Source organism: Pteropus medius, unplaced genomic scaffold, assembly GCF_902729225.1.
Source record: "Pteropus medius unplaced genomic scaffold, Ma_sr-lr_union100, whole genome shotgun sequence".
Classification (NCBI taxonomy): domain Eukaryota; kingdom Metazoa; phylum Chordata; class Mammalia; order Chiroptera; family Pteropodidae; genus Pteropus; species Pteropus medius.
This window is the reverse complement of record NW_024347855.1, coordinates 644,479-668,832: the sequence shown is the minus strand read 5'-3', so window position 1 is coordinate 668,832 and position 24,354 is coordinate 644,479. Positions and strand designations below refer to the sequence as shown.

General features: G+C 43.7%; 2 protein-coding genes across 6 annotated transcripts in view; both read right to left on the bottom strand.

Annotated features, from left to right (window-relative positions):
• Nucleotides 1-495: 495 nt before the first annotated feature.
• ADPRHL1 (ADP-ribosylhydrolase like 1) lies at nt 496-21,220 on the bottom strand. The gene is made up of 7 exons (XM_039878767.1): nt 19,059-21,220; nt 13,885-14,049; nt 9,206-9,331; nt 7,259-7,399; nt 4,106-4,233; nt 3,390-3,522; nt 496-2,059 (listed from the first exon to the last, which is right to left on the bottom strand). Exons 1-7 carry the CDS (start codon nt 19,270-19,272, stop codon nt 1,902-1,904), a joined length of 1,065 nt encoding a protein of 354 aa, XP_039734701.1. The 5' UTR covers nt 19,273-21,220; the 3' UTR covers nt 496-1,901.
• A 1,143-nt stretch (nt 21,221-22,363) lies between these two features.
• Nucleotides 22,364-24,354, bottom strand: part of DCUN1D2 (defective in cullin neddylation 1 domain containing 2) — a 28,113-nt gene continuing 26,122 nt past the window's right edge. For 4 of the 5 annotated variants that reach the window (XM_039878768.1, XM_039878770.1, XM_039878769.1 and 1 more), the window contains one exon: nt 22,364-23,427. In XM_039878768.1, coding sequence (XP_039734702.1) covers nt 23,348-23,427 — 80 coding nt within the window. In that variant the 3' untranslated portion in view covers nt 22,364-23,347. The remainder of the gene's footprint in view (nt 23,428-24,354) is intronic. The other variant, XM_039878772.1, reaches the window with a different exon arrangement.

Below are 24,354 nucleotides of genomic sequence, written 5' to 3'. Positions count from 1 at the left end.
AATAAAAATTAAATCGGCAAGCATTAAGTTTTTAAAAATTTGAGCAGGTGCAGTATTCGCCTCATTATTTTTGATAGTTTTGTTTATCTTTTCAACTCTTGCATTTTCTTATAATAGGAAAATGAAATGAGGAAACAGTTTCACTCATTTTATGATGTATATGAATTTTTGTTTGTGTTTTAATTTATAATAAATCTGTAAATAGACTTACTCGCTAATTCATAAGGATGGATTGAATTCTCCTAAATCATCTATAAAATGGAGACCAAGTAGCCTCCTTCTAATCCAATTGCACCCTACTCGTTTGAGGCCTGCTTCTCTTCTGCACGACAGAGTCAAAAGGGCCGCTTTTAGGGTAAGTTGGTGAAACAGGATGTTACTTCAAAACAGTAAGCTATTGTGTTATGTACATCTAGGAAAAGTGTCAACTTACCTTAACTGGGTTTCTTTTCCTGGAAGGTAATTCTCAGTTAATTTCTCCATACCCGCTAACTCTGGTTTGGACCATGGATTGTGAAGGCCAGTGACGTGAGAGCCCTTCGCCCACTCTATCTTTCTGCCTCTTCTGATGGAAAAGCATCAGTAGCAGCAAATGTTAGTTTAGTTATTCATAAACCTGATGTGAAAAATGCTTTGGTGCAATCTGCTTAATATATATTGGCTCACAGTTTCCTCAGTACAGATGGAAGCCTCCACACTTTCCTAAGAAACGAAAAGTGATGTATTCTACTGAAAATATACTCCGCCCTTTTCCCACAGCCCAGGATACCCTGGGGACGACCGAGAAAGGGAGTAAGAGTGCCTGGGAGGGGCCTGGTGGTCCCAGAAAGCCTCAGTGCCTGAGTTTCTGTGCGCGAGCACCCCCAAGGACTGGCATCTGAGGACCGTGCTGCTGTGCTCAGAGGCAAGCCTTCAGTAAAAAGAATACTGCCACCAACAAGATGGGCCCCAGCCAAGCCGCCACAGCGCCATGTTAAACATCAGTCACCAACTGCTGTTTTATTCACACCAGATGCTACTTCAAAAAGATTGTGTCCAATGTTATTTTTAACAAGAGCAAGAATCTCACAGAGAGAAACCCTGGCCACAGGGAACAGCTCCCGTTTCCTTATCAGTGAACCCGGGTGGAGCAGGCTACAGGCCCTCTCCGCAATGTGGACCTGACCCACACAAGTGTGACAGCTGCAGACCACAGAGAAGAAAGATGCGGGTGCTGGCATGAGAACCCTTTATTTCTTGGTTTCCTCGTTAGTTGTTCCAAAAGAGGTTGGTTTTAAAGATCTAGTGTGATTAAAAAAGTAGGCTGGCAGGTTAAATGCAGTGCTTTTGGCTGCATCCCGAAGGCACCAATACTGACTGTTCTTCTGGCGTGGACATCAGCAGTGAGAATGCAAGGGCAGCACGTGCCCATGAGGGATGGGCACGGCGTGGGCTGGGGACAGTGGCTTTGCAGTAGCTGAAATGCTTGTCTAAGAGCTAGAAACAGACAGTGATAGAAGGTTCTGCAGATGGAGGAGACCCTCCTGAGCAGAGCCACCGCAGTTAGTTGTCGGAGTGAGGGAGCGAATAGCATTAGTTCTGCAACAGAATAAAATACACCGGTTGTCCAAGAGACTCTTTGTGATCACTGCATGTGGAAGTTTGAGGGTAGCAAATCCAATGTGACCTCAGTAATGCACTGGGTTTGGGTTAGGATAAGAGAACTATTCTCATAGGACAAACAGTGCATTTTATAAGCAATTAAGATTCTGAAATTGAGAGGGAAAGAGTTAAAATGTAATCATGGACAATTAGGCATGGATTCCCAGTGAACCGAGAGTCAGGTAAGTCTCACTGTAGACTTCCTTGGGGCACTTGGAGCTGGAATGGGCTCCCTAGAAAGGGACAATGGCAGAAGGGCTTTACTTCTCCTCTGTGGACAGGCGGTGAAGAACTTCACCCAGGTGCACCAGCTCCTCCTTATGCTCCAGGTCCTGGTACAGGCCTTTGGGAACAGCGTCCAGGCCGTGGAGCAATCCAAACAGGCAGCCTGCAATGGTTCCTGTGGCCCCGCTCTCACCTGGAACAGAAACATGGTCCTCAGGTCTCAAAGGCAGAGCAGGAAGGGGTGAATCACCATGAACTTGACATTAGCCAGGGCCTCCAGACACCGCCTGCCAAGGCCCCATTTTAGACACTCTTCCAGGTTGATCTTTCTACAGAAGGCAGCACCAGAGCTTTCTCAGCGTCTCCGCCCTCCCTCGTGCCAAACCCCAGTTTCGCTCTGGGTGGCACCCCACAGGCCCTGGGCAGCTTTTGCTGTCCCCAATAAAGGGGCCAGCTTTCCTCTCCCTCTCTCCCCAAACCGTGACAACTCAGGATAGTGTGCAGATGCCTTTGCTGTCCTGAGGGGAGAGCTGTCCCGAGAATCCTCCCCTCCAGGCTCTCCAGGGAGGCCAAAGTCCACGCTGAGCTCCCTCACAAGCTGTTTGTTGCTCCCGAAGACCCCCATCCGCCCTCCCTCTTGCTCTCAGTTACGGGCGCTGGGCTATTTGGATCACTTCGTCCCTCTACAGGCTCCCTTCTCCCCGCTCACGGCCACCTTGCTGCCCTTGGCTCCTGTCATCCTATCCTGGGCATCTCCTTTCCCACTGGGAGCCTCCATGCTTTTAAAGAAGCCCCCCTATTGGCCCCCAGGAAGTGCAAGCATCTCTACCATCTCGGCACGAGGAACAGCACTCGTTCTGATAATAGTTATCTAATATTGATGGAAGCCATGTCCAGGAAGAGGTTACATATACTTCCTATCTTCTTACTTTACACTCACAGGAGAAAATGGGCACCAGGGAGTGAGGCAAATTCACCCAGCTGTGGAGCAAAGGGCACTGCTATGAAGAGGCACAGTGGTAAACTCCTGGCCCCTCGTCTTTAACTGTCTCAATAGCCCTGCACTGTGGGTCTTACTCTCTCACTTCACAGAGTCAGGCCCAAAGCATGAGTCAAACCCTGGGCCTCCTAACTCTAACAGTGCAACCTCTCTGTGACTGCAGAGTCTGCAGAGGTTACAGACAAGATGACAGTGATTATAGAGAGCAGAACTCTGTGTGGCCAGCACCAGTGGAATCCATGTGCTCTTGAACCAGCAGCCATGAGGGAGAGGAGCCCTGTACTCCAGCCACCCTGAATACCACACTCTCTCTAAGCTCAGGCTCACAGGCCAGCCTGAGGCAGTCCCGTGAACCTGCCTGCAGCCTGTGATATCTGTGCACGAGCGCACTGGGGCCAGCACCCTGCCTAGGGAAGGACACACATTCTGAGGGTCCTTCATGCCCAAAGCCCTGGACATCCTGACAGGGTGCTTTAGGATGAGAAGAGGGTGCTGGCCTCCTGGAATTCCAAGGGAATCTCACCTCCATGAAACATGGCCCGGTAGCAGAGCTCCGTCCAGTTGTTCCTGGCTCCTAAGAGAGCATCATAGGCAATCATGGGGGCATCATGGCCCCGCCGTCCCCCTCGACCTTCCGAGCTCCATTTCTTGTAGGTCTGAAGAAAGAGCCATGGGTCAGAGGCACAGGCCAAAAGTAGAACTGCGTCAATTTGCTTTAGAGCATGAGCTTCTGGGGTCTGCCCTGGTCGTCCATTTACTTACTATACACCTGTGGAACACCACCTGTGTGCCCCAGGGTTGGGGATGAACAGCGAGCAGGAGAGGCTCACTTGTCATGGCTCTTCCACTCCAGCCATCCAGAAACAGACATTCCACAGATAAACAAACACACGACAACCTGTCAGGTAGCCGTAAAGTCTATGAGGAAAAACAGAGCTGGGCCAAGGGATCGAGAGCGCTGTGATAAGGCTGTTAGGGCAGCATGTCCAGGAAGCCACTCTGTGGGGACATTCTGTCTGAGTAAGGAAAAGGGACAAAGAAGCCTTCCACGGGCCCTCCCACCTGCAACTGCTCCCTCAGCCCATCTCTACTGCTTGGGGAGGCCCCACTAGACACGGGGCTCGGAAGGCAATAACATGGTCCAGGTGTGGGGTGGTTTCCCAGCGTGAGACCCATTGGGCCGTGGGCCCCTGACAGCTCCTGTTCTCCTATTGCCGTCTGGGATGCAGCAAGACTTACCTTGTCCCTCTCCTCTGCATCATAGTGGTCGGGAAAGATGGCTTTACTTTCCGTGCCTTCACTGATTTTTCTCTCCTCCAAGTAAAACTGCCATTTAGCTTCAAAGTAAAACCAGTGCTCCTGGTACTCTAAACATAAAGAACAGGGTAGGCAGGACATCATGACCTTCAACTGGAGTATGGGGACCGGAGTGACTGGGGGACAGGACCGAGGGGATGGGCTCAGAGATGTTGTGGGCAGTGAGAGGGAGGGAAGAGAAGATAGGGCAATGCCCTTCATCCTGCATGGGGTGGGAGGACAACTGGGCGTCGCACCTTAGCGATTGCTCCAGAAATTCAAACATGCTTATATTTGTAGGTACTTTGAAACAATCACAAGTAAGATGGATATGGGGGAAAAGAGCAGCTCAAAGAGTTACTTAACTATATTCTGAAACTAAGACAGCAATTGCAATATTTTTGAGTGCATTCTTTGAAAATTCTGAACCTATATTTTATTAATTCAGCACTGCCTGCAAGGGAGGGAGAGAGGACATTTCACTACTCCTATTCCTAATTAACGGCTTGACATCCAAGCTCTGGAGGTGTCAAAGCAACTTTTCTGATGTCATTTAATGAAGAGAGCTTTAGCTCAGAAACAAGTCTGGAGCAGCAGCTACACTTGCTCATGGACAATAGGAGATGACACTCTGAGTCTTAGAGCACCCAGGAGGTCATGAGGTCTTCGTCGTCCCTCACCTTGGTGGCTGGGCTAGCACACTTGATCTTGTTCTGGATATCCGGCAGGACCATGGCTCTATCAGCCAGCCAGGCTGTGAACTGAGTAGTATGGTTAAGAGGTCGGTAAGGCCCAAGGAAATCAGCTGACCCAAGGAGCCACAGACTCTGTACCTGTTTGTGGCTGAGGAGCTTGGTTCACAGGGCAGTGACCAGAGAGTTTGGGTGATAACTAGCTGCAGAGGGAAGCCATGTTCCCATTGCTGCCCTTCTAGCCACAGAGATACCAGGAGGTGCTTGGGATGGGTCCTGGGATGACATTCCAGGTTGCCAAGAGAATCATAGGCCCTCAGAAACACTGGCCTGACTGTGTTTTACCAAACTAAAGGTGAGGTCCATTTAAGGTCCATTTCAATGAAATAAGGTTAAAAGTGAAAGACAAAAGCAGTAGAGCCAGGTCTAGAAGTCACAGATTCCCTTAGCCTTGCAGAGACATGTAATTCATAACAGTGCTCACGCTGGGTGTGGGCACGAACTCAGACATATCAACTCTTCCCCAGGTAAATGGCCAGTCAACTGTGGAAATAGATGTCCAGACATAAAAACATGGAAGAAATTTGCTAGTTGTCCTTATTGCCCAAGGTCTAGGAAGAATATTTCCTGGAGGTGTTCTATAGGACATCATTGTCTCTGGTTAATTTTAGGCATTCTGTTAAAAAGGGTTCTGCTGTAGAAGTTTATAAAACCTTGGGTTAAACAAATTTTAAGTTAAACAGAAAGAATAAAGTCTCAAAATTATCTGACCAATGACTTTCCTTCCCATTTTTTTCATGGGACATCTTTGACTGTTGTTCTTCAGAAAACACTGAGGAAATCCGTTTTGATACTAGAGTTCTGGGGGAATGTTCATTAATATAATATGAGTGCAATAACTGTGTAGTTTCATACTCTAATATTACTTGCCCATCTCTTTCAGATGGGTTAGGTGACCCTACTTGGATTGGGGAGATGACTAACCCAGTGAGCACAGACCAACCTCCACAGGGATGACAATGACAAATCAAATGGAAATAAACCTAAGCGTGGTGCTGCCACTCGTATTCTACAGTCAAGTTTACAGAAAGATGACTACTCAGGGACACGTAAGTTTGCTGTGAACACTGAGGCTTCTCACTGCTCATTGGAACAGGGCCCCTGTGGAGAATTGTTTCCCAGCACTAGTTGCAGGCAGATACAAATGCGAAGGTCTCCTTGTAAAGTTGTTTCAGAAGCTTCCCACATGGCCTTCTAGAATATAGTCCCTGAGCCTTGGAGAGTGACAGTAAAGTGATTTGTTGATTTTCTGTTTCAAGACTTCAGCCTCGGGCTGTTCTGAAAGGTTGACAGCCTTGCTCCTGGATTCAAATCCTTTATCTCCCTCTCATCCAGGAAAAATTGGATGATTTATTCTAGAAATTCTCCTCCACAATTTGAGAATATCAAAGGCCGCATGAAGCTGTTCGTGTCCCTCTGTCGGTCAGTCTCCTGTAGAGAAAGCCGAGGATTTCCTAGTCTTGTGCCTGCTGTCCTGGGTCTGCTCTCCCTCTGGGAACCCATGGGGAAAGGGGGGCAGGCCAAGAAGAGAACAGAGGCCCCTCGACTGCTCAGCCAAAGGCAGCAACACTATGAGCCCCTAGAACCTACGCTGGATTGGCTGGATTTGCTGGATTGACTTCACTCGTAGCCAAAATGGGTGTGAGCCATTTGATGACGGGTTTTGGGCAAACTAAGACAGATGGAGCTTCCTGGGAGTAAATGTCATCAGTGGGAACAGACCTCTGTCCGGCCTTCATGTGGGAGACCAAAGTCTCTTGGGTCAGGCACAGCTGTCTATTAGGTTCCTGGGGCAGCGTAGATATCCGTGTCAATGTCCCTCATCCCTCTCTGAGAAATGGGCTACTTAAGTACAACTTGGAAAATTAAATCTAAGTACAGTAAGGCCTCACTTAAAGTCTTTCATAGGTTTGTGATTTTAAGCAAAATGACATACAAGGAAACCAGTTTTACCATAGGCTAAATAATGTAAACAAGACTTAAGTTCCTATGGTGTCTTATCAACAATATCACAAAATAGCGTTGAATGAAACAGCGTTATTCTAGGAGCTGCTGTAGACACCCCACTCCTCTTTCTGGAACCACTGTGTGTCTCTGTGCACACCTGGGGCCCTCCTGAGCAGGTGTTGCCCTCTGACTAGGCAACACTTCAGAACTTCTATGTTATGTGGGGTCCACCTGCTCACACCGACCCCACGACCCCATGGGCATGCCCTTGATTTCAAGGTGGGCAAATGGACCTTAACTTTTTTGAAGCCAGTTCTGTCCAAATCTGTTCTGAGTATGAATTGACACCAAATCTAGGTGCCAGTGCAAGTGTGACAGGAAGGAAGGCCAGGCTCACCTGCCATGTGCCGGATGGTCTTCTTACAATATTCTTCAGCCAGTGGGACCGTCTTCATCATGTCTCTCCCCCACTGCTCGAGAGGCTTTCCTTGTATAGCGTAAGATGCAAACAGGGCCGTGCATAGGGACCCAAGGAAGCCTGGAGGACAATGGGGAGAGAGGGACAACAATGGCACCTGAGCCACGTCCTGCTTCTGGAATGCTGGACAGGCCATTTACCAGATGTAGGACCCTGGGCAATTACTTCGTGTATTTTGACCTCTCTATACAAAGGGGTATGATACTTACCTTGCAAGGGCTGTCATGGGGATGGATGATTTTAAACACAGATGAGTGCCTGCCAAGCCAGCCCATGGTAATGGCCTTGCAAAGACTGCACCTGCCCAAGAAAGTACATTGCCATTTCCCTGAGATGCTCTCAGAGGCTCCCTGGCCACTCCTTGAGGCATCAGTTATGGATCATTTCAAAGGCAGGAAATAAGTATCTACTTCTCAAACCCAGGGTTCAACTATTGTCCTGACCACCTGCCCTCACTCTGCCTCCTCTCATGGAGTGTTTCAACTCCAGAGTCTAGGACAATACACACTGTAATAAAAATCGTGACACTTGCTGTCAAAGGTGGTTTGAAAATTGAAAAGGAGAGTGGAGTTAAAATGTGCATCCTGGTACTAATTTTGTACAATCAAACCCTTAAAACATTTTCAGTCATTCTAGAAATATATAAATGACTTAGCTATTAAACATGTAAAACAACATTTGTTTAATGAGTGGGTGATATATTAGCCAATGTTTTAGACATTTAAATTTTCAACCCAGATTCTTGTACTCATTGTATTGTTTCCAAATGTTGAACATTTTCATGTCAGAAGGTTTTTGATGTTTAATTTACTTCTAGTTGATCCAGTCAGGCAGCAGATGTTCAGGTCAACTCCCTTTCAAACATCTAAGATGTTGCCAACTGGTTGAATTTTATGTCTTTCTGCTTAAACTTTAAAGATCTAATGAATTTATTTGTGGATGTCACAACTTAGCCTGTCACCTCCTGCAGTGAACTCATCGGTGTATTTTGCCACATCCACTCATCAGGTGCTACATCGCTCACTCACGAAAGTGTGCTTTCCAGGAGGGCACAGTGTGGACCCTCGCGAACTTAGTGAGTGACACATTAAAATGGAATTAGAGGTAAACTTGAAAGAGGAAAGCAGTTACTGGAGAGAAACTGGCAGCCTCTGGACCTGAGGGTGGAGAGGGGGCAGCACGTGTCACCTCTAGGTGAAGATCACAGGTACAGGAGTTTCTTGTCATACTTCTTTTTGACCATTAGGAGCTGACTGTCTTTCTAAGTCATGTCTCACAGTTAGGAACTGAGACTGCTCCGCCTGCCCTTCTTCTGTGTGGTGGATGTGGGATGGGGGATCCCAGAATGCAGCTGGCCCCACCATGCACAGTGAGTATGTGCTAAGAGGTTTTGTTATTCCACTCACTTTATCCTCACACACAGAATAAGAGGGCATAACCCCGTTCCAGGTGAGGAAATGGAACCACAGGTCATTAAGTGACTCGGTCCAGCTCGCATAGCCAGTAAGTGGTCCGTCTGGCTCAGAGCCCTGGCCTTGGGCACAGAATGCGGCAGCAAAAAATGCCTGACTACTAGACTGGCTTTGGCGTTGAAAATATGACATAAATGCTAACTCCCATGACTTCAACCCAGATGCTAGCTTCATTTGGATAACTGGTCCTTTTCTTACCTTCTCCAAAATCACCAAGCTTATTGCTAATCCTGTTTTTAAGTTGAAAACAGAGTTTAAGTAAAACCAAAGATTAAAAAACTCAAGTCTGCCAACAAATTGCAAACCAAACAGTGGATATGATTACATGAAATTTTAGTCTAGTCTGCCGGATGGAGAATTATGCAACAGGCACCTGCTCCCACGCCAGTGCTACCTGTGGGGTGGTTGTGTGTCATCCTGCCGCACTCGATGCTGACTTCGATAAGGGTCTCCAGCCGCTCAGGCTTCCAGTACCGCATGCCGATGCACATCGCTTTGGTGGCAGCTCCGAATCCTGAGCCTACACGGAACATGAAGCACCTGAATTAAGATTTCTGCTCCAGTAATTTCACATCTGGCAATCTAGCTTTCATGAATTATCTGAAAACGTATAAAAATTTATGTAACAACATGTTTATCATAGTGTCATTTAAATGCGTGAAAAATAGGCAACCCACCCCAATGCCTGACAAAGAAAAGAGATTAAATAAATTGCAAAGCATCCATATGTTGGAATGTGATTTAGCCATTAAAAACAGAATTTTTGAAGACATGGGGAAATGCTCAAAATGCTATCGGGAAAAAATGTGGAAGACAGAATTGCATACACAGTATACTTTCAGTCATATATGGTTTCTCTTTTTAAAAACTGCTTCATTGAGTTATAATTGACATATAACTTATTTTAAAGTATGCAAGTTTATAAGTTTTGACGCATGATACACCTATGAAACCAGCACCTAAAGACAGTAAACATAGCCATCATCCCAAAGTTTTCCCGTGTCCCTCTTGCCCTCCTCGCCGACCTCTGATCTAGCACTATAGATTACTTTGCATTTTCTGGAAATTTACATAAATGGAATCATACAGAATGTATTCTTTTTTGCCTGACTTCTTTCGCTCAGTGTAACTATTTTGAGATTCATCCATATTGTTGTATATCAATACTTATTCCTTTTTTGCTGAATAGTACTCCACTGTATGGATGGACATTTGAATTGTTTCCAGTTTGGGGCTCTTATAAATAAGCTGCTATGCACATTCATAACCAAACCTTTTTCTGAACATACGCTTTCTTTTCTCTTGAGTAATTCCCTCAGAGTGGCACATGTAGCTCATATGGTAGATGAATGTTTAACTTTTTAAGAAACTGCCTAACAGGTTTCCAAAGGGGGTGCGTCATTCCACATTCCACTGGCAGCTCCTCCACATCCTTGACCGCATTTGCTCTTGTCAGTCTTTTGAATTTCAGCCATTCTCTTAGGTATGTCGTGGTGTTAGGTATCTCATTGTGGTTTTAATTTGCAGTTTTGTAATGACTAATGATATTGAGTAGTAATTTACTATTCATATCACTTCTTTGGTAAAATGTTTGTTTAAGTAGTTCTCCCAATTTTGTATTGGGTTGCTTGTTTTCTTACTAAGTTTTCAGAGTTCTTTATACATTCTGCATTCAAATCCTTTATCAGATATATGCTTTGTAGTCATTTTCTCCCCCGTGTGGCTTGCCTTTTCATTCTTTAACAGAGTCTTCTGGAGAGCAGAAGAATGAATTTGGGAAGTATTCATCCTCTTCAATTCTCTGGAAGAGTTGTGTACGATTGGTATTATTTCTTCTTTAGATGTTTGGTAGAATTCCCCAATGAGGCCACCTGGATCTGGAGTTTTCTTTGTAATTTCTTTCATAGATATAATGCTATTTAGATGTTCCGTTTCCAATTGAGTGGCCTTTGGTAGTTTGTATTTCTTTCAAGAAATTTGTCCATTTTGTGTAGGGTGTTAAATTTATTGACATACAAATTTTAAATAATATTCCCTTATTTTTCTTTAATTTTTGTGCCATCTGTAGTGATGCCGCCTCTCTCATTGTAGATATTGGTAATTTGTATCTTCCTCTTTTTTCCTGATTATTAACTTTTATTTTTCCAAAGAATCAGCTTTCGGTTTTGTTGCGTTTCTTTATTGCTTTACTCTGTTTACTTTGTCACTGATTTTCACCCTTATCTTCATTATTCTCTTTCTTAGTGTTTTGGGGGTTTAGTTTGCTCTTCTTTTTCTAGCTTCTTAAGGTAAAGCAGAAGTCATTGGTTTGAGACCTTAATATTAAAATTCTGCCTATAATTATGGATTTGCCTATTTTTTCATTCAGCTTTATCATTTTTTGCTTCATCTATTCTGAAGATTTGTTATTAGGTACATAAACATTTAGGTTTGTTATATCTTCCTGATGAATTGATACATTTGGCACATGAAATTACCTTCTTCTCCCTGGCAATATTCTTTGTTCCAAAATTTACTTTGTGTTATTAATAGAGTCACTCTGGCTTTCCTTTGATTAGCATTACTTGGTATCTTTTTCTATCTAACTTATTTGTGTCTTTATAATTAAAGTGCATTTCTTATAAGCAGCATATAGTTGGGACTTGCTTCTTTATCCCCTCTGAATCTCTGCCTTTTATTTGGGGTCTTTATATTTGAGGCAATTAGTCATATGGTTGGGTGTAAGTCTATCATTTTGTTATTTATTTTCTATTTTTCCTACCTGCTATTTGTACCCTTTTCTCTCTTTTCTTGTTTGGATTGAATATTATCGAGCAGGAAGATCCAGCTACCAATCCCAAGTGAAGATTCTCACTATGTGAATTATGACAAAGACCATAACAATGCCACTAACAGAAGGAGTGGCCTACAGACCTTGGCTTGCTCCATGTTCTACAGGTTCAGAGTTGCCATGGAGGACTCAACACATGGGCATGGGTTGGAATAAGGCTTTGCACACAGAAAGGAGAAAACAAGCAGCCAGATCTGAGTTAGTAGTATGCTCCGGTCTCCCAGGGCTTGTGGGTCTCTCCAGAAGGCAAGGTCGGGCTGTGGACTGCATGCACCCCGTGCTGCAAGTGAAGACCTCATTCTTTGCCCACAGGAGCAGATATATATACTGGTGGGGCTGGTCAGGTGCAATTTGATGCCCATGTTTAAGCAGTACAAGGAAGTTCACTGCGTACCCAGACCAGGGGAAGCCTTCTCCTAATAAGGAAAAAGAATCTGAAGGTTGAGTGACAGCTCTGCACCTGGTCTCCAAGAGGTGAATGTGCCAGGCACGGGGCACTGATTGTGCAAACCGAGAGACACAGGTCGCACAATGGCTACTTCTCTAGAAAATATTGTCAAAATGATTCAATTTCATTTCTTTTGTTGGCTTACTGCTTACAACTATTTTGTTATTTTAGTGGTTGATTTGGGGCTTTTAGTGTACATCTTTAACCTATTACAGTGTGCCTTCATGTGATATACCACGTCATGCCTTATATAAGAACCTTACGATTGTACACCTCCATCTCTCCCCTCCCGTCCGTTGTGCTAATGTGCCATACATTTGCTTATACATATTTCATAAACCCTGCAATATATTGTTATCATTTGTTAAGGTCAATTACCTTTTAAAGATATTTAAATAAGTTTAAAAATCATATGTATTTACCCATGAAGTTACCGTTTCCATCGATCTCCATGCCTTTGTGTAGGTCCCTATTTCCATTAGCTATTTTTCCCCTTCTGCCTGAATGGCCTCCATTAGCAATTCTGGTAGTGTGGCTCTGCTGGTGATGAATTCTTCATCTTTTATTCACCTGAAAAATGCTATTAGGCCTTCGTTCTGGAAGATATTTTTTCTAGGTATAGGATTATGTCAAAGTTGTTTCTTTCCACAAGTTAATGATGTTGCTAGGCTATCTCCTCTCTTGTTTTTCTTCTAACAAGAAATCTACTGTCATTTTTACCTTGATTGTATGGGATGTCTGTTTTTCTCTTTATTACTAGTTTTGAGCAATATGATCGCTATGTGCGTTGGCGTAGTTTTTGCATTTCTCATGCTTGGAATTTCTTGAGTTTCTTGGATCTGTGAGTTTACAGTTTTCCTCAAGTTTGGGAATATTTTGGCCACTATTTCTTCAAATCTTGTTGTTGTTGTTGTCATCCCCCTTTTCTCTGTGTAGAACTCTAGTCATAGGTATGTTGGCTTGCTCTAAATTGTCCCATGGCCCCCTAGCATTCTGCACATATTTTTGCATATTTTTTTCTCTGTGTGTTCCATTTTGGATAGTTTCTATTGCTGTGCCTTCAAATTCACTAATCTTTTCCTCCAAAATGTCTAATCTGTTAATCTCAGCTAACGTATTTTTAAACTCAGACATTATAGTGTTTTTCTCTAAAAATATGATTTAGGTCTTTCTCATATCTTCATGTCTCTACTTAAGTTTTTGGAAATATGGAATATATACTATTTTATATCCTTGTCTGAGAATTCTAATGTCTGGATCAGGCTCCATCAGTTTGATTTATTGATTTTTGTCTTCATTGTGGGCTGTATTTTCTCAATTCTTTGATTGGATGCCAGCCTTCAGTATAAACCCAGCGGGGCAGGTCAGGGACCCCAGCAGCTGAGGCCCTGGAGACAGAGACTGTGGCTACCTAAATGCTTTACCCCATAAATACATGAAATCATCATGGAGACAGACATTTATGCAGGTGGTGTATGTTTTTCTCAACGTTATAGCCAAAAAGCAAAGCAAAGCAAACAAACAAACTTAAAGGGAAAGCAGTGGAAAATATTTCTTAAAATAAAGCAGGGATTGATGACAAAACTGTTGGGGAAGTCGGTGTCCTCTAAATAGACACCCACATGGGCGGGCTGGCTTTCCAGGCGGCACACTGCCCTACAAAGGAGCCCTGGCAAATCCTTCTCAACTCGCACAAAACAGCAAAGCGGCTGTTTAGTGGGATGACAGATGGGTTCGTGCCCCATGATAGTTCTCCAACACAAGGCTTTAGTGGGAGAAGCAAGCATTTCCTCACCCTTCTCATTGAAAGGCGTGTGCCAGGCAAGAAGATAGTTATCTGGCTTCAGCTGCGAGCAGCCTTCAATGGTAGCTGGGTCTGCTCGAAGTTCTGGAAGCTTCTCAAGGACTTCCACGTAGCGCTTCACCATCTCCCGGTACAGATCATCCAGGCACCAGTAGTCTGAGGAAGAAAGGAGAAGGCAGCCAGAGTGGGTGGGAGGGGCATTTGCCTCTTAAACCCCAATGCAGCAGCAACAACAGAGGTGACCGTAGCATTAAGTCTCCAAACTGGTGGAAGAGGAGAAAGATTTTCGTGATCCATCTCACACAGCCCTGGCTACCTCGAGAAATTTAACATGCAGACAAAAAATTCGCTTTAGATTTCACTTCGATTTCAGACATTATAGCTCGTTGTTGTGCTTATCATTCTAGTTAGAAGAAAGAAACCCATGATCCTCATATACTGCTAATAGTTCTATCCATGCAAGGACACACTGGACCAAAATCTGCCTGTTTGTTGGGTTTTTAAGAACCCACGTCTGAAGTACAGGAAAGAGAGTCTCTCCCATCCCCAGCTCCCTTGTTTTTACACCAATGAAGCAGTCAGTACTTGTCAGGCATTGTCCCAAACTGCATCCCCTGCCATGTGAAGGTGTTCCAGAGACAAGCGTGGTCTCAGGTCCCTTGAAATTATGGGGCATGGAAGACAGAGGAGCCATTGCTTGCTGACCGCCTGCCATCTGCCTGGTACTCTACCTTAGATGATCTGCATCTACATGATCTCATGCGGTCTTCCCATGACAGCAATAGGCTCTTATTTGTCATATTGTTTTCTTCCAGATAAGGCTCCGTGAAGTTACACGACTTGCCCAAGGCCAGAGCTGGTAAATGGATTTCAGTTGTAAAGCCTGAGCTTTTCTGCCATTAAATTAATCCACAGCATCATGGGTCCAAGGTGCCTGGTCATATAGGAGAGCAGGACTGGGGTGGTGGAGGGACCGCTGTGCCAAGGGAGGCAGGCAGGTACCTGCCAGTGCAGCTCTCGTAGCCACTGACAAACTCATCTGTGCGAAACTGCATTTCAGGACTTTAGGCAGACATCAGGAGCCAGCTACTGCTCCTCCTTTCCTTGGGGGTGGATTCTCCATCTTTGGTGGTGGTGGGAGGAGAAAACACCTCTTGGCACCTCCGGGCTCAGAGCAGGCAATGGAGTACCATTGGCGTGAAAACCCACTGGCCTTTCTGTGGCCTGTCGAGACCTTCATTAGACCCTCTCAGAGCCAAGGTCCTGACACAGAGGGGTGAGGGAGGTGAGACGTCCACTTGGCAAATGCCCTGCTGCAGGAAGAAAGCCTCAGTCCTGGCAGAAGTTATTGCAGGTGGTACTCTTCTGCCCTGGAGTTATGACCCTTTGGAGACAGGACTTGGTGCAAAGAGTGGCTCTAAGTCCTTTTATCCCATTCTCTGATCTCTTAACAGCAAGGAGGTCCGGCCCACTGCTCCTATATTGGAAGCACTCTGCATTGCCCCAGCTCTGAGCCGGGGACAGAGAGGATGTGGCAAGACCTTTGTTCTGGAGGAATGAGTTCTGCAGGTCACATGGAGGGGTGTCCCATCGGTAACTCTGCAAGAATAAAACTAACCTCTAGCTGGGAGGTGTGAGCCACTGGGATCTGTCCAGGAGGCTCTTAGTTGCCAGCACTATCAGTTACAAACAGCCTTTCGTGACTCAATCTGGGGTTAATAAACTTGGCCTTTCCAGAGTCTCCTAAAATAATCCCTTTTATTCCGGAATCGCATCCTTGCTTAAGGGGGAAAAAAAAATCCTTAAAAACAAAGTGGCAACTAAAAGCCCTGTGTGGTTTCAGGTTAGAATTTAAACTAGAAACAAATGTTTCAGAGCTATAGCGCCTTGGACTCTCTCACCTGAATTTCTCTACCCCAGACATGGTTTCTCAACTCCTTTTTCCTCTGTCTTATCTACCCAGTCTCCTAAAACAGCGGTCCCCAACCTTTTTGGCACCAGAGACCAGTGCTCCTGTGAGAATCTAATGCCTGATGATCTGAGGTGGAGCTGGGTGGTGATGCTAGCGCTGGGGAGCGGCTGCAAATACAGATGAAGCTTTGCTCACTCGCCCGCTGCTCCCCTCCTCCCAGGTTCCTAACAGGCCATGGACTGGTATGGGTCTGCAGCCTGGAGGTTGGGGACCCCTGTCCTAAAAGACAAATCAGCTTATGAAACCATTGATAAGTCTCCCAACTAATGTCATAATAGAGAAAAGCCACAATACCAATGTCAAGTTACTCTGCAAGAAAAATATCAGTCTTCCAAAATGCTGTTATCAGGGAGCCATTGATTGAGGAAAAGAAAGAGCTGAGTCTAGACAGGCTTTGTCTGCTCATACTTGGTCAGGCCCCACATTCTCCCTACAGGTTATGGACATGCAGGTGGCACTTGCTGCCATCTCCAATAGGGCTAACGACCCCCTATTCCTCTCCTGCATCAGCAGTGATGTGGCCATCTTGCTTAGCCATGGCAGTTGGAGCTGCTGACCCTCAGATGCATGAGACATTGTGGAAAGACAGATATTAACTATATTGCCACAATAACTTTCATGCTCACTCATACTGTACTTATGCTGTCCCATTTGATCCTCACTTAACCCTATGACTAAGGTATTATCATCCTTAAGTAAGGCTCAAAGAGGAAAAGCAGTCTTCTGACTAGTAAGTGATGGAGAACTAAGGGTGTCGCAGTCCAGACTCCTAAGGGAAAGCCCTCCTTCTCACCCTTGAGTGACGGGCGCAGGACCATGCACGCAAGGGAGCCTTTGGTAAATGTGTGTTGAGTGAGCTCTTTGTTCCTAAGCTATGTTTACTGGATTATTTACCTACCTTGTGGGTATTGGCTACTTCCTAGGCCAATATCTGCTTTCTTTCCACACTGGCCTTTTCAGAGACATACGCAAAAGTAGGACATCACACAGGCTGCACCTGACCTTCCTCATCATGCTCACTGGATAGCAGAATTGTGGTTTACCAGACCACACAGTTACATGGTTTATTGGCTTAGGGCACTTCTTGGTGAAACTTATTTAAATATGTCAAGATGTAGTCAAGTTGTGAAAGTCTTCCCGTCTATGGAAAACATGTTGAAGAGTCACTGCCCATTGGAATCCTTGAAATATTTGCATGTTCAGTAACGTCAGGTGGTCAGGATAGTGCTTAAGAACATAGGCAATGGAGCCAGGTTATTTGGGTTCCAATCCCTGCTCTGATACTCACTTGGCTGTGTAGCATTGGGCAAGTTACTTAACCTCTCTATGTATAGTTTCCCTTAGCTGTAAAATTGTAATAATAAAGTCAACCTTTAGGGTGATATAAGGATCAGATGATGATACACATGAAGTTAGAACAATGCCTGCCACAGAATTAATGCGGTGTCAGAGTTAGCTCAGAGGCTCCTTCCACAGTCTATAATTGGTTAGTTTGAGAAAAAAAATTGTGCTGTTTGAAAACTAAACTTAAATGAAATTTCAACTTAGATTTTTATGAATTAAAAAAATATATATATGCTTGCTTGAGTTTCTGGAAAAGTACAATTCAAGAAAGTGGCCTTCATGAGTGTTCTCTCATGACCCACAGATCTGCCCTGCACAGCAGTCACCCTCTTCCTGCAGCTGGTGGCTGTGATCACATAGAGAAACTCATTTTCTTTCTTAAAAACAATGCCCCAAACGTTCACAATTGTCTTAAATGCACAAATTTCACATTGAGAGTAGATTAGATCCTATTTCTGCCAAGAGGACTTGACTAGATCTAATCTCAGAGAGCAGTTATTATCAGGAGTGTCCGGACCTGTGCTGGGTATTGTCCTGGGGGTAACTACGCAGAGACACATTGTGGATTCTGCCATTCATAAAAACTTACTGAAGTGCTAATGGAGACAAGGGGACGTGTGGACTGTGTACTTTGTGACACGGCATCAGACACAAATGAAAGAAGCAAGGTTTAAGGGTAAGGACCAGCTGCATGCAGCTAAAACAAGCTGTGGTTTTGTGTCAAAAGCCATGCTTTCTAGCAGGTTCTTGGGGCAGGGGGCATTACTGTTCTGGGCTGCTAAAATGCTATTTAGTTCCCTGAACACAGAGAATGTGAGAATCTTCCTGAATCATCAGAAACGGGAAATATTTGGATTTCATAGTTGTGTCAACTCAGAAAGACACTTCACCATTTTCAACACGTTGTGACACTTTATCTTATCTGTGGTGCTTTAGCTCTGTCCCTAGCTATTTAGGAACCAGTCACCAAGTAGATGACATTCCTGAACAATGACCACAGAGCTAATCCGAGCGTGCTCACAGCAGACACATGGAATGGCGAGGTGAGCTCATAAGTGAGATTTCATTGACTTAATAGTCACCCTCAGATTTTAATTTTGCAGCAACGTGCTAATAACACGGGTTTTTAAAGAACAAATAACTTGTAGGAAAGTTGTGCTACATATTTATATATCTACTGTTTCTCTGAAATTCATATAAAAACTTGCTCATCCTAAAATCAATCTGCTACTTAAAGAATATTTTAAGAAACTTTGTTTCTCCCCTCCCCAAATCCAACCAATTTTATAGCATTTTCTTAGGACATATTTATGTATAAGCAACTGTCCAAGCTAAATCATGTTTTGATAGCTGGCATTTAACCCTAATTTACTGGAATTTAGAAGTAATCCCCAAACAATATTATTTTAGTTTGTCCAAATTTAAAACTGGCTTATTACTTTATATTCTTTTGAAATAAATTCAGAAGAAGGCTTAATACCTGCAGTGAAAAGTTGAGCCCTTACCTAAAACACTCCAAAGTGAGAGATTTAATTGGTTTTAACACTAGAGACAGAGGGCTCAGCCTAGTGAATATTTAAGACACAAATGAAAAGTCATTGTTTAAGAAACTGCCTCTGCAGATAAGCAGAGTGAAATCATATTGCCATCCAAAAAGACTACATGAGAAACATGATCTGCCACATGTCCGATTTGCTGAGGGACACCGATGTATATTAAATTGCCACTTTTAGCAGTGGCATCGGGTGACACCACGGATGAAAGGCCGCATCGCCTTCAAAGCTCCAGTGCTTATTGCAAGAGCTCTGGTTCACCCGACACGTTGGGGGGCACGGTGGCCAAGCCTTACCTGTGGTGAGGGCCCCGGCTGTCGTCATGTGCATGATGGTGTTGTCACTCACCGGCCATTTCTCTGGTGAGAGCACGAGGTGGTCCAGCCCCCCAAGTTTTTGCAGCTCCTCCTGGATCTTTGTGCCTGAAGCACTGTTCTCCTTGCGGGCGTTTCTGTAACCGAGAGCATCCCCGACACTCCCCAGCAACATCGCTGCCTGAAATTTCTCCATTGCAGAAGTGGTTCCTTTGCCCCACAGCTGCTGAGCACGCCCTGCCTTTGTTGCTTCCCAGCAGTGGCAGCCTTCAGTCCACCTCGCTGACCTCTGTTCTGCTCATTGTGTCGCTGTCAGGAGCTTCCTCGAATGGCCGGGCACTCCTTTTCTGTCTCTGCAGGTGGCACCAATGAGAAAACGTTTCTGGACCCTGCAGCTCACAGCGCTTTCCGAAGAGCCACGTGGAAGCATCAGCTTTCTTTAGCGTCTGGACAGACACTAGCTCATCAACAGAGGAGGCTGCGAGCTTAGTCAGCATCCAGAACAACTCCAGATGCTCTCTCGCTTAGCAACGATTTTGAAATAGGTTATCTGCACAGTATTCTTGACGAAATGCACACATTTACACACCACGAAATTCATCCACGTTCAGTGCAGTCTGATGAGCTTGTGTAAAATGTGCACTGCTGTGCAACTTTCACCATAGACCAGTTTTAGCCAATTCTGTCACCCCAAAGTTCCCTTTGCCCATCTACTCCCTGTTCACTCCACCACACCCTCAGACAATCATTCATCTGCTTTCTGTCTCTATAGTTGTGCTTTTTCTAGAAATTTAAAGACATGAAATAATACACTATGTGGCCTTTTGTGTCTGGCTTCTTTCATTTAGCATAATGTTGAGATTCATCCATTACACACGTGGTTTTGTTTTTTGGAAAAATTTTTTTGATTATATGTTTATGATAGAACACTTAGAAAATGCAAAGAGTAAAGAAACAAAGCACTTCTAGCTCCAGTGTGAAAAATTATTAAGTGTTCTTACAATTCAATGTTCAACTAAAGGCTTCCCAAATAACCAGACTTCAGGTTGCAAAGTGTGTGAGCAGAGTGTAAAGCCTCATGGTGGCATCCATGGTGGCGCCATCATTAAGCATCATCTATTTATCGTGGGAAGAGCACTCAAAGATGTGAAGAGGCTAGGGGAAGGCAGAATGTATAAACCAGTCCACCTGGCTGTCCCCCAGGCCCTGGAGAGTGACAGTGACCACTGTGGAGCTGTGCTTTCCCCTTGTCCCCTGGAACTTGGTCGCTCATCAGATGAGAGGTGGGAGAGTGTCACACTTGCACTTTGAATAATAATAAGATTCTAAGTTGCATTTAAATGAACATAGTGTTAAAAACGAGGTTCTGAAATATTATTCCAGCTGCACAATTTTGATTCTGAAACAAATAGTCCTTCAAAAAACCAGCACAGATGGTCCTGGGTTGCTGGGTATGCAGGTTCCCTATCCAACAGGACAAGGCAGATAACAGCAGCCCTTGATTTAGGCAACCACTACCATAGGTAGAACAGCATCATTCTGCAGAAATGTTTGTAGTTGAGGGCAGAGGTACAGTGATTTCTTTTGCTAATTGAGGCGGTGGAAACCTTTATCGAAGATGCTAGGAGAAACCATACTATTTGGCCTATGTTAGCAAATAGGATGAGTTCACTAACGTGTTCATTCAACATTTGCTGAGCCCCAACTATGCTATCAACTGTGAATATAGCAACACATAGAAAATCTATCCTTGCCTCCATGGAGCCTGAAGTCTAAGATGTATATAATATTACATTTAAACTTTTACTGAATTAAAATAACACAATAGCATCTATTACGTCACCTAGATAGAAAGATGATGATGTCTATTCCAGAAATTCTTGGCAGGCGCTCTATAAAGGAACAGGTAACGTATATTTATTTAACTTATCATGTTTAATTAATTTATTTTCAAAATATTTATAGTTTGCATTTCAATGTATTCTGGTTATATAATTCCTATCAACTCAAGGGCAGTATGAGATCTTTAATATTTCACATGGAAACAACCATATTCATAGGACATTAGGTGATACTTAAAAACTAAATGACTGAAGCTGTCAATTTTGGGACACAATCATTTAATTAGGGTGGCAGACTGGACACAGGTGGAAATATTCCTGAAAGGGCTATTTTACTGTGCTATAGAGGTGGCTTTCCTGTCAGTTCCATGACAAGATCAAGACTCTGACATCTAGTGGTCAGTATTTGAGCAACCAAAAATATAATTAAAAAGATAACACAACACCAGAGAAAATAATTTATTTTAACTTTTCCAAAGTTCTTAGCACTTTCATAGCATGCATGACTTAAATCTATATAATAGAAGAAAAAGCAACCCACCGTTTTTTGAAGAGCCTTTGTCCAATTACTGTTTTGATATCTCCTGGAAAACAAGTCCATAGGACATTTTTCCCCCATATAACTTTAAATCTTAAGAATAAGTGTCAAAGACCTCTACAATTTATAGAGAATTATATGAGTTCTATAACCTTCTATGAGCAGAACACTTACATGTCAAGAATACATGAAGCCTCAAAGGATGATTTAAAATCATTGAGGTTTTTATTAAAGCTAGCTTTTATTATGTAAAATAAATGCTCTCTTAGAATCACAGACTTACAGATAAGAGACAGCCTCGCTTGTCCTTTTGTAGACATGGAGGTGGAGGCCCCGAGAAGATAAGAGACTTACTCGGATCCTGTACCTAGTTAGGGGCCAATGACCCCAGCCTGACTCTGGTCTCCAGGCCTCAGCCCCCTTCCCAATCTTCCATGGCCTGCTGCACTCTTTGAAAAATTTCTATTCAAAAGTTTAATAGTTCACGTATGCACTACATGAACCTCATGTTGTACATGGGTGCTTCCTAGAACACTGATTGTATCACATTTTTGGAAGTCAAACCAAACTACACATTTTAGGCACACTTTCTGTTTACAGGAAATCTGAAATAAATCTCCTCTCTCCTGTGAAATAACCGCAATTTATCTGTCTGATAAACTGAGTTGCGGGCAGGGCAGCAGGCACACTTGTGACATGAAGATCTTTTCAAATATGAGGTAGGGTCCACACAGTGATTTTCAGAACTCTACACAGAGCTTTACTAAAAGAAGAGCAGGTACACTGCAGGTCTCCGGCCTATGGACAGCACCCCAGTTATCCCTGTGCCGCCCTGGACGGTCCTCTTTGACAAGGCAAACACCAGAAGAATTAGATGGCAACTTGAAGCTGAGACAGACTTCAGCTTGCAAATCAGATGAAGGGTTCCGCTTTTTTTTTTTTTTTTTTTGACAACGATGTGTATTTTAGCTTCCAAATGTGTACGACCATACAAAGGCTGGAGGGTGGACATTATGGATATTACGGATAGTTGAAAGGAACCAATGCACTTGATTTTTAAATCTGTAATTCATCATCCATAAAAGAAATAGTTTTCATGGAAAATGTCTTTTAAAATGTAATAAAATACATTTAAAAAAAACATACTTTATGTAACTTCTTAGGAAGTTCAAATGACATTATTAGAAGTAAACTAGATTGGTAAACAGTTTAAAATAAAACTTTTCTGGAATCACATTCTACATGTGTCATCACTGTGCAAACTGTAATGACTATTAAAAACTATAAAATGACTTTCAGATGAACATCTAGAGAAAATTAAACAAAAATAGATCTGGTAAATCTAGATATTTGATAATTCAAAAAATATAAATCTTAAATTCCTGGCACCAAGTTTAAAAAATGTTAGAATCCACGACAAGATCATCTTCTTTGGGGCACATTTTAAACAGTTTTGACTTGTATAAAAATACAACATCCTACCAAGGACACAAATATTGTTTTTTTTTTTTTTAAGTGTAATTACAATATAATTTGGCGGAGTATGGCAACTGCTGGTGTTCACCTTAAATCATGAATTAACAGCATGCTCTGTAGTCCTGCAAACAGGCTCTAGGTTACTTTTTCATAAATATAAAACTCATGCAGAAATCTCCTAAACTACAGCTATGTGACCCATCTTTAAACATTCCAAAGCAGCTGTCTCCTGAGGATCTCCTTACGGTGTCGGTATCAGCCACCATTTTCCTTAAGCAGAGAGAGATGGTCATTCCAGTTTCATAACTGGTCGAGGATAACTTCTGAAATCAGTGACATATGTGCACAGTAACTAACCAAAATGTTTCTTTGCAGGATGCAGTTCATTTATAATTCTACATCATCTTCATTTCTGCCTAGAAAAGGCTGTGTTTACCACCTGTGACTACTGGCCGTGCATATTCTACGAAATCATCTATAAGAACAGGCCATGCTCCTAAAGGAAAACAGATTTTAAAAAATTAACATTTCAGAGTAATATTTTTTATTTGAAGTACTTTTTTTCCCATAATCCAACATTTATATTTCAAGAACAATGATTTTAAGTTTCTACAACCTGTTTTACTTAACAGCTAAAGTTACCCATTTCTTCTGTTCCAACCAGACCAGGGCCAACAGATATTGGTGTAGTTGTGTGGAAATGGCCCTCTCTAATGATGATGGCACACAGGGCTAGTTGGTCCTCCTGTTCCCATTGCGGCCTCAATCCCTCAGCCCCTGCACCAGATAAGCAGGAATGGACTGAGGACCCTTTGCCCTCCCAGGCTGAGAGAGACAACTCTTTTCCTCCAAAGCCCGAGTTCTGGACACTATGGGTGCTGTTTTCTCTCCAAGCCGTGTCCCTCCCTCAGTAAGGCTCACCCCACTCAATCCAAGTAGCCCCACTTTAAAGGCCCAGGATACCCAGACACCATGCGGTAGCCAGCTATACACTTCTACTTTATATCTTGGCTCCTTTTTTTTTTTTTTAAATGGAGATGTGCCTTGGCTCACCTATAGTAACTAAAGCTCCTGAAAACTGGGCTTCTGTTTTGTCAATTACATTCACCCACTTGTTTGACACAGATTAGGTGCCCACTCTGCCATAGGGAGGGTGTGAAATGCTGAGGACAGAGAGACAGACATATATGCCAATAGTTACCACAAGGGTGGTGAGTGCTGTCACTGAAGAACCTTCACTTTCTAGAACAAAGAGGGTGAGTGATGAGGAAGATATCCCAGAGGGGATCACCTCCTAGCTGGACACTGAGGAAGCAGACAGTGGGTGGGGTCTGGAGGCAGAGCATCCCTTCCCTAAAGTGGCAGAGCATCCATTGCAAAGCAGGCAATCAAATGTTCCCTGAGTGTCTTGAAATATTTGGGC

Bases quoted from the DNA above. Each gene is read 5' to 3' on its own strand.
- ADPRHL1 (XM_039878767.1), bottom strand. From the start codon at position 19,272: ATGGAGAAATTTCAGGCAGCGATGTTGCTGGGGAGTGTCGGGGATGCT. The intron at 9,332-13,884 runs GTGAGGAAATGC...TGTTCCGTGTAG, and splicing joins CACGCCTTTCAATGAGAAGG to GCTCAGGATTCGGAGCTGCC. The intron at 4,234-7,258 runs GTGAGCCTGGCC...CTTTATGTTTAG, and splicing joins GACCATCCGGCACATGGCAG to AGTACCAGGAGCACTGGTTT.